Genomic DNA, 10,194 nt, shown 5'->3' with positions numbered 1-10,194 from the left:
AATACTTTTTACATTAAAAGCTGATTGAAAATGGAAAACTCATGTGTATGTTCTATGAAAGTGTAAAATAAGTGTAGACCACTTAACATATAAATTCACACCTCTTGCATTAAAGTGTATACCAAATATGCTTATGAATAGCAAGGAAAAACTAGATCACAGAGACTTGGACCAAAAAGTGAATTCAGCTTTTCTTCCTGGGGACAAGTGAAAATTTGGGTTAATTTAAATAGCATTCTAAGAAAGAAGCACTCTTAAGAATTTCTTATTTGCTGTATAGGCAATGCCCCTGAGGACCATATAAGCCAAAACAGTGGGATACTCAGGAATGCTGCTGCCATGTTCTGGACTGGTGATGATGGTAGATTGGGCAGCAGAGCCTTTTTCAGGACTGGTACTGGAGCAATTGGAAACTCTGTGGCAAAAAGTGGACTTTGACCTTCGTTTCATATCATAAACTTAAATTAATTAAATAGGCTTGTGGATAGAAACACAATGTGTAAAACTATAAAACTAGATCAAAAAACCAGGAACAATTTTTTGGTTACAGGTCTGAGCTGAGGGCTATTAGAGCTGACGACAGAAGTGTGATTGATAAAAATAATTTGATAAAGTAGATATCAAAAAAATTAAAACTCTACTAATAGAATTAAAATCAAGCCATAGAGTGGGAGAAAATATTGGAAAACCATAAATTCTACAAAAGATTACTATCTGCTGTGTAGAGTAAGAAAGTATAAATACAAAATAATAAAGTATAAATACAAAAAAGTATAAATGCAAACATGTACAAAAGATTTGAAGATGCATTTCACCTTAAAAGATACACTGATGTAAACTAAGCTCATGCAAAGATACCCAACATCATTTGTCATTTGGTAAATGTGAATTAAAGCAACAATGAAAAAAAAAATCAAACATAATGGCTAAATTTTGACAATACTGAGAACACCAAATGTGGTGAGGATGCTATTTCTACTGATTCTGCTTCTCCTCCATCATTATACATTGTGGTGGGAATATAAGATGACATGGAGTTTCTGAAAAACAATTAGATGGTTATTAAAATTAACCAAATTACTAACTACCATATGACAAAGCAATTATATTTCTTCCAAGAAAATAAAAGCTAATTTCTAACAAAAACAATTTCCCATAGATTTATTTTTAGTATTAAAAACAAAAATAACCCAGATATCTTGAAGAAGATAAATGGTTAAATAAATTAAAAAAAAACAAGAGCTGTACATCTATACCAAGGAATATGACTTAGTAAACAAGAATAAACTATTTGTATATGCAATAATTTGGATAAATCTGCAAAAATTATGCACAAAAATATATCATAAAAGATTCATGTTACATATTATTGAAACAAAAAAGGAATGAAGAACAGGTTAATAGTTCCCAGAGCCATGTATGGGGAGGCAGGGCAAAGGAAAAGGAATTTAAGTATGTCATGTAAGTGATGCTATGGATGATGGGCGGGTTCTATATGTTGATTGTATCAATATCAATATCCTGTTGTGATGTTGTACTGCAGTTGTACAAAATGTGATCATTGGAACCACTGGGAAAATGAATAAAGTGTACAGATTTTCTGTGTTATTTTCTCCAACTGCTTGTGAATCAATAATTATCTCAAAATTAAATGTTTAATTTAAAAAAGAAAAGGCGTGCAAGTGAGAAATCTCCCTGAGGCCTGGAAAAATACATGGGACAATAACTGCAGATCACATATACAGCCAGAATAATTCCTATTCTCATCAGCCGGAGTGAAAACCTGGAGACTGGGCTAGAGTAATGCATGTTTTGCCTCAGTAGGGAGACAAAATTATGCTGAGAAAACTTACAGTCAGGACACAAATTTGCCAAATTGTTCCCAAGAAACTAAACTGCCTCCCAGAACAAAGCTGAATAATGTTTACAGGATAAAAAAAAAAAAAAAAAAAAAAAAGCCAGCACACAGCAAGTTAAAATATCTGAACCAGCTTTTTGCCGCATCTACTGCGAGAATGAAGACCATTCTCAGCAATCAGACGGTCGACATCCCAGAAAATGTCGACATCAGTCTGAAGGGGCGCACAGTCATTGTGAAGGGGCCCAGAGGAACCCTGCGGAGGGACTTCAATCACATCAATGTGGAACTCAGTCTCCTGGGAAAGAAAAAGAAGAGGCTCCGGGTTGACAAATGGTGGGGAAATAGAAAGGAACTGGCAACTGTTCGCACGATCTGTAGTCACGTACAGAATATGATCAAGGGGGTTACACTGGGCTTCCGTTACAAGATGAGGTCAGTGTATGCTCACTTCCCCATCAACGTGGTTATTCAAGAGAATGGGTCTCTTGTTGAAATTAGAAATTTCTTGGGTGAAAAGTACATCCGAAGGGTTCGGATGAGGCCAGGTGTTGCCTGTTCAGTGTCTCAAGCCCAGAAAGATGAATTAGTGCTTGAAGGAAATGACATTGAACTTGCTTCAAATTCAGCTGCTTTGATTCAGCAAGCAACAACAGTTAAAAATAAAGATATCAGAAAATTTTTGGATGGTATCTATGTCTCTGAAAAAGGAACAGTTCAACAGGCTGATGAATAAGACCTAAAAGTTATCCGGCTACAGAAACAAGAACCCAGATTGTGTCTTGTGGTATTTTAATAATGCAATAAAAGATTATTGTTTGAGAAAAAAAAAATCTGAACCAATCTCAAAGTATCATTCATCAGTTCCTTCTACTCCTTTTGCATTCTGTCTTCCAGGAATTCATTGACATCTTTAAGTTACTAAAGACTTATTTTTCCCACTTTACTCACTGTAATGAATTACTTCTTATTCCAATTTCCTTGCTGAGGTACAAAGCCTCATGGTATTAACTTCCCTACTCCAAATATTTGATTTTATCATCTAAGTAATATACTGTCCATCTTCTTCAGCTTGTAAATCACAAAAGTAATCTGCATGATTAACTTGAGGAAAATTATCAATAATGTAAGTTAAAAGTTGATAAAACATATAGATGAATAACACAAATTCAATGTTTTGGCAAATTAGCTCATATTTTACTTATTGTTATAATTGCATGTGAAGATTTGATTTGTAGATTATAACATCTACTTCTTTTGCTCTAACCCTTATCTGTACAGTTATCATAACATTCTAAATTGAGAGAGATATTTGAACTTTTTTAGAAGCTTAACAATCCTCTATATTGCTCGTAGGTTCATCCAAGAGTGGTAAATTGAGAAGATGAATAAGCCAGCAATGTAAGTAGAACCACTCTAATAATGAACTACCTGGTGATCCACATCAAGTTTAACGTTATCCAAAAATCAATGAGTAGACGCTGGAATGCAGTGATTAGATTTGCATTTTCAAATTGCTCCTGGGGCTAATTAGGATATATATCAAGTCATTGAAGGTTCAAATGGAAATTGTAGTTAGGTAACTATTTGCAACTAGTATTATCACAATATGTAATGGTGGTATTGGGAACAATAGCATAAAGTGTTGAGAAACATATAGATGTAGAATCACAGAAAGCTAAAGGAAGGAGAGATGTACTGCCAATATTTCTGATGGGCTTTAGAGTGGCTCTGCAACACAGAATTAAGAGGGAATCCAACAGTGTGGATGTGGAGATGTGTTTTGCGATTCTGATTTGAGATGTTTAAAACAGGAGGAGGTGCTTCTTGCATGTCGATGTGCACTGCCTGTCTTGCAGGACACCTGTATATGAATCAGAGGGGACATTCCAGCCCTAGAAAGCATCGTATTCTCAGAAACCCATCACCTCTTCCTTGCTTTTATCTTTTCCCAACTGGGCCATTATTTTGACTTGCTTCATATTACTGCATTATTTCTAGGGAATACAGACATCTTTGTGTTAGCAAATCTAAATAAAGCACTGGCAAGCATTCTTTTTGCATTTTTTCAGTGAATTATTAACTGGAATATTAATTCTCATTCAGGTATATAAATATACATTAATACATCCACAATTATAAGTATTTTGGGGCAAAAATGTTTAGAAAGTTCATAACTATCTTAGCCAAATTATATTAAAATAAGATTGGATAATAACACATAGCTTTATTCATCTAATCTATTAAAGTAATAAACAGTATACCAACTACTGAAATTAATAAAACTCTTGATGTCATTATCTATTAAAATGTCCCTTCCTTATTACTATTGTCAAATAGTCGTACACATTTGACATGTTTTAGTTAAAAAGCTACCTAATTGTAGTAATATTTAGTTCCTATGTATCAATTTTGCTTAAAAGGGTAACACAAAAATCTTTGTAAAATGACTTGTTAACATGAAAAAAGGTTAAAGATATCTTCCATTTCCAACGTGTTAAATAACATTGTTAAAAACAAAAGTAAATATGAAGTGGGTTGCCCTTGAAGTATTTGTTCACATGTAATTTAAGTCCTTAAAGACCTTCATTATACATTGCTACTTCAATCCTTATTTTTCTCCAAAACATACATGCATACAGTGTTTATTATCTTAAACTGATAACTCTAAAGCTTATTGTGGCTGTACCAGAACCTAATTTTCAGAAATTCTAACAGGGTTTTAATGACTTACAGAAATACATTGAAATGTACAATGCAAGAAAATATTTCCTATGATGTAAATAAATAGAACAATGTGACTGAATGAGATGATGGGCAAAGCATGAAATGTAACATTTCCTCAGACAGAAAGGAAAACTCTCCCCACCATTAGAGCTTTATAAAGATATCACACTGTGGTGGGAATCACCTGAACAGGAGTGAAGTTCAAGATCAGTTTTAAGAACTACAACTCATGTCAGACTTGCTACTTAAGATTTCATTTTTTTTAAGGTTTTATTTATTTATTTGAAAGTCAGAGTTACACAGAGAGAAGAAAGGCAGAGAGAGAGGTCAGTCTTCCTTCCATTGGTCCACTCTCCAATTGGCCGCAATGGCCGGAGCTATGTTGATCCGAAGCCAGGAGTCAGGTGCTTCTCCTGGGCTCCCCTGAGGGTGCAGGGGCCCAAGCACTTGGGCCATCCTCCACTGACTTCCTGGGCCACAGCAGAGAGCTGGACTGGAAGAAGAGCAACCAGTACTAGAACCCGGTGCCCATATGGGATGCTGGCGCCACAGGCGGAGGATTAGCCAAGTAAGCCACGGCACCAGCCCCAAGATTTCATTTTGAATCACACAGTCACATATATTTTAAGTGGTCTAGAAAATAATTATTATAGGTCTCCAATTCCTGGTCTTTTGTATTGTAAAAAAAAAATTAGGTTCTCACTCAATTTATTGCTGTTAACTCCTGAATTCTCTCTGTGTTCATATCCTGCCTTTCCTACATCCATGTGAATAGCTTCCTTGCATTTGTGTGCCTTACCCACGTCCTGACCATTATCACCTGCACAGAACATGGCAATAGCATTTGTACTCTTCTCCCCATTGCTACTCATGTTGATCTCATGAGCATTCACTATACAGAAAGGTCTATTCTTAAAATTATTTTCATCAATGTATTTCTCAGAATCATTTTAAAGCTAATGAAAGTTCTTGATTGTCCTTAGGGGAAAAAATCTGTAGTGTGTATTTGCCTTAAATCCCTGTGATCTGTTTTGTTGCTGTCATTTAGCAACCAGGATGATATATTTTAACCCTAAAATGACTTCTGCTTGAAGTCCTCATGTTAATCTTCAAATCCTTAAGCTGCATCAGTAATAATATTTTGCTAGATTAAATTTGCCGCAGCTCACTAAGCTAATCCTTCACCTGCGGCACCGGCACCCTGGGTTCTACTCCCGCTCGGGGCGCCGGATTCTGTCCTGGTTGCTCCTCTTCCAGTCCAGCTCTCTGCTGTGGCCCTGGAAGGCAGTGGAGGATGGCCCAAGTCCTTGGGCCCTGCACCCACATGGGAGACCAGGAGAAGCACCTGGCTCCTGGCTTTGGATATGCTCAGTGTGCTGGCCGCAGCTTGCTGGCCGCAATAGCAATTGGTGGGTGAACCAATGGAAAAGGAAGACCTTTCTCTCTCTCTCTCTCACACTGTCCACTCTGCCTGTCAATATATATATATATATATATATATATATATATATATAATTATCTATTGATAATGGAATCAAACAAAACAAAACAATCACATTGCTTGGAATCATACCTGGAATACACAAGATGATCAATACTTGTTAAAAATTGGTATATTATGGCTGGCACTGTGGCTCACTTGGCTAATCCTCTGCCTGCTGTACCAGCTACCTGGGTTCTAGTCCTCGTTGGGGTGCCAGTTCTGTCCCGGTTGCTCTTCTTCCAGTCCAGCTCTCTGCTGTGGCCCGGGAAGGCAGTGGAGGATGGCCCAAGTGCTTGGGCCCCTGCACCCACATGGAAGACAAGGAAAAAGCACCTGGCTCCTGGCTTAGGATTGGTGCAGCGCGCTGGCCGTGGTGGCCATTTTGGGGGGTGAACCAACTGAAGGAAGACCTTTCTGTCTCTCTCTCTCTCACTGTCTAACTCTGCCTGTCAAAAAAAAGTATATTATTATAACCTCAGATAACCTCAATGACCTTTCCTTCCTGTAAATATAAATACAAAAATAAATATATGCTTCCAGAATGATGGAGGTCAGTGGTACTTGTATCACAAAAAAGCACAAACATGTATATAAGTATATATGTTGATATTACTTCAAACAGTATGTGGAAAATGGAATAAAGATATAAATATTGGTGTAAAGATATTTATAAATTTAGATTATAAATAGTTCATGGTAAAAGTGCATTATGAAAAAACTATACATGAAACTATATGCATATTATATATATATACACATTGACGCAAATGAGAGAACTTTAAAGGTTTGTGAATAATAATTTAAAAATTATTTTATTCTGGTGACTTTTTTAAAAAATATTTATTTAAATTGCAGAGTTACAGAGAGAGAGAGAGGATGGGGGAGAGAGAGAGAGAGGAAAGGGGAGAGAGAGAGAAAAATCTTCCATCCTCTGGTTAACTCACCAAATGGCCACAGGGGCCAAAGCTGGGCTGATCTGAAGCCAGGAGCCAGGAGCCAGGAGCTTCTGAGTCTCCCTTGTCGGTTCAGGGGCCCAAGGACTTGAGCCATCTTGTGCTGCTTTCCCAGGTGGATTAGCAGGGTGCTAGATCTGAAATGGAGCAGCTGAGACTTGAATGGGCCCCCATATGTTCTGTCAGCACCACAGGTGGCAGCTCTACCTGCTAAGCCACAGTGCCAACCACTGGTGAATTTTTTTATGTTAATTTTTTTTTATTTGAGAGGCAGAGAGACAAGAGAGAGACAGAGACAGAGAGACAGGGCATGCTCCCATTCAATTCTTCAATCCTCAAATGCCTGCAAAGGCAGGAGCTGGATGTTGCCAAACAGGAAGCTGATTAGTCAATAAAAATCTCCCACATGACTTCCTAACCAATTACTTGAGTTATCACCTCTGCTTCCCAGGACTACATTACCAGAATCTTAACGTCAGGAGTGGCCATTGAACTGAGGCCCCTGATGGGCTACATAGGTGTCTGCATCAGCTTAACCACTAGGTCAAGCACCCATACCTACAAAGAAATTTTGAAGACAATATTTTCAGAGGCATAGAACAATAAAATAGAAATCAGCAGGTAAATATAAGAGAGATTGAAGTGGTTTTCCAGAATCTATAAAATAAAAATAAAACGCAAACTTTTTTTTTTTTTTTTTGACAGGCAGAGTTATAGTGAGAGAGAGACAGAGAGAAAAGTCTTCTTTCCATTGTTTCACCCCCCAAAAAGGCCACTATGGCTTGTGCACTGCGCCGATCCGAAGCCAGGAGCCAGGTGCTTCTCCTGGTCTTCTGTGAGGGTGCAGGGCCCAAGCACTTGGGCCATCCTCCACTGACTTCCCGGGCCACAGCAGAGAGCTGGACTGGAAGAGGAGCAACTGGGACAGAACCAGTGCCCCATCTGAGACTAGAACTCGGGGTGCCAGCACTGCAGGTGGAGGATTAGCCTAGTGAAATGCGGCATCGGCTGGATAGCAAACTTTCTTTTAAGAGATACAAAACAGAATCTTAATCACTTGACTACAAAGGACACTAATATTTTATCAAAATTAAAATTACATATTCTGATCACAGAACAGTAAAACTTGAAGTTAATAATAAAAATGGATTAAACACTAAGAAAATGTTAAAAATATTTAAATAAGCAAAAATCAAAACCAAGATTTTAGAACACAAAGAAAATATTAATACTGAATATATGCATTGGAATCATCATATTGTACTCTAACGTGGGGAATATGTAGCTCTAAGTATTTACTATATTCATTAAGAGGAGACAAAATTTTATTGAGAGTTAAACTTAGAAGTTAGAAAAGTACAAAACAAAGAAAGAAAAAAGGTGGAGGAAGAAAAGAAAATAATCTAACAGCTAAAATTAATGAACGAGAAAACAGAAAATCAGAAATAATAGAAAAATCAATGATGTGTGAAATCACAAATGGCAAAAAGAAAATGAATAGATAAACCACTCACTAAGCAAAGCTAGTGGAAATAAAAAGCAAAGTCAAGCTGAAAAATACGTCTATAGAATATATTAGATAAATCACAAGAAATTATGTTAATAAATATAATATAAGTACATTCTATACTCTAGCAAAAGTGAAACTACAAATGTCAAATAGATGGATAACTTCATTGTAATTGAAATTGTTCCAAAAAGAGGGTTAAAAAAAGCATCCAAAATCTGTTTTCAAAGACAACATTATGGTGATAATAAAATTTAATAAAATAGATTATAAGAAATTTGCATCACATAGTTTAAATATATCAATATAATCAGTGAGTTAATTTTCATTCTAAAAGGAGAGTTTATGAATCCCAACTTAAAGACTTATATGAGATGTTCAAATAATATCCTAGGAGAGTAAATGTCTACTTACAGTTTTGTGTATTATCAAGTTAATTTGATACTAACAAGTTAATATGTGAAGTTCTTACAATAACTTACCTGGAATGTTTGCAATTTGCACATTGTTATCTGTATAATTCAACATTGGCAACTTCGGACTCTCCAAGTTTTCCAGTCAGTTGGTTATGAAATTATTGCTCACTATAATTTTAATGTTTTTTTAATTGATTATCTTTTTTTTTTTTTTTTTTTTGACAGTCACAGTTAGACAGTGAGAGAGAGAGACAGAGAGAAAGGTCTTCCTTTTTCCGCTGGTTCACCCCCCAAGTGGCCGCTATGCCCAGTGCGTTGCGGCCTGCACTCTGCACCGATCCAAAGCCAGGAGCCAGGTGCTTCCTCCTGGTCTCCCATGTGGGTGCAGAGCCCAAGGACTTGGGCCATCCTCCACTGCACTCCCGGGCCACAGCAGAGAGCTGGACTGGAAGAGGAGCAACTGGGACAGAATCTGGCACCCCGACCAGGACTAGAACCCCGGATGCCAGTGCCGCAGGTGGAGGATTAGCCTCGTGAGCCACGACGCTGGTCAATTTTAATGTTTAATTCATTAGTTGTTAGCAAAATTGTATATTTTATTTCCATTTTCATGAAGTATCAATTTATAACTTTTGATGATGTTTAATTTTGCATTGTGTGTAAACCATTCATTGTAAGTCTTTTCAAATGGTCTGAAGCAGATCTTTCCAATGCTTACAAGACTGATGTACAGTCTTCAATATATTCATTTTCATAGATATTTTATGTACTTTTAATTTAATATTCACTCTGTTTAATCGATAAGGCTGTTTCTTCATCAGAAAATGAACATTCTTGGTTTTCTTATTTTTTATTAAGCCACCTAGAGTAGGTTACACGTGTTTTATACTTAGGTTATTCTTTATGAGTAGCCAGTAGCCCAAATAAGTGATTATTGAACATATCTATTTCATATCTCAAGTTCCTAAATAAGCATGGGTATGTTTCAACAATACCATGTGGTCCATCTTTTCCCCTTATTTCACTACATTACTATGGGTATTTAATATGGCCTTTTTATTTTGGGAGTTGAATAGCATATGTTATGAACATCTTTGATATCTTAATCCTTTGTGCTTCCTTGTAACATTGTAAATTAGCTTTTCAAGTTTCATGAAAAACTTGGTTGTTACTTTCTTTACAATTGTATAGATTTTATATATTAATTTAGGGTAATCTAAAATTGTTTTATCTTTAGTAATTATGTGTAA

General features: G+C 36.5%; 1 protein-coding gene across 1 annotated transcript; it reads left to right on the top strand.

Annotated features, from left to right (window-relative positions):
- Positions 1 to 1,996: 1,996 nt before the first annotated feature.
- LOC100345754 (large ribosomal subunit protein uL6-like) lies at positions 1,997 to 2,691 on the top strand. The gene has a single exon (XM_051848939.2). The coding sequence runs from the start codon at positions 2,016 to 2,018 to the stop codon at positions 2,592 to 2,594; it is 579 nt and encodes a 192-aa protein (XP_051704899.2). The 5' UTR covers positions 1,997 to 2,015; the 3' UTR covers positions 2,595 to 2,691.
- The last annotated feature ends 7,503 nt before the right edge of the window (positions 2,692 to 10,194 follow it).

Source organism: Oryctolagus cuniculus, chromosome 3 (genome assembly GCF_964237555.1).
Source record: "Oryctolagus cuniculus chromosome 3, mOryCun1.1, whole genome shotgun sequence".
NCBI lineage: Eukaryota > Metazoa > Chordata > Mammalia > Lagomorpha > Leporidae > Oryctolagus > Oryctolagus cuniculus.
This window is presented reverse-complemented; position numbering and strand designations above follow the sequence as displayed.

Coding starts and splice junctions, on each gene's coding strand:
- LOC100345754 (XM_051848939.2), top strand. CDS start 2,016: ATGAAGACCATTCTCAGCAATCAGACGGTCGACATCCCAGAAAATGTC.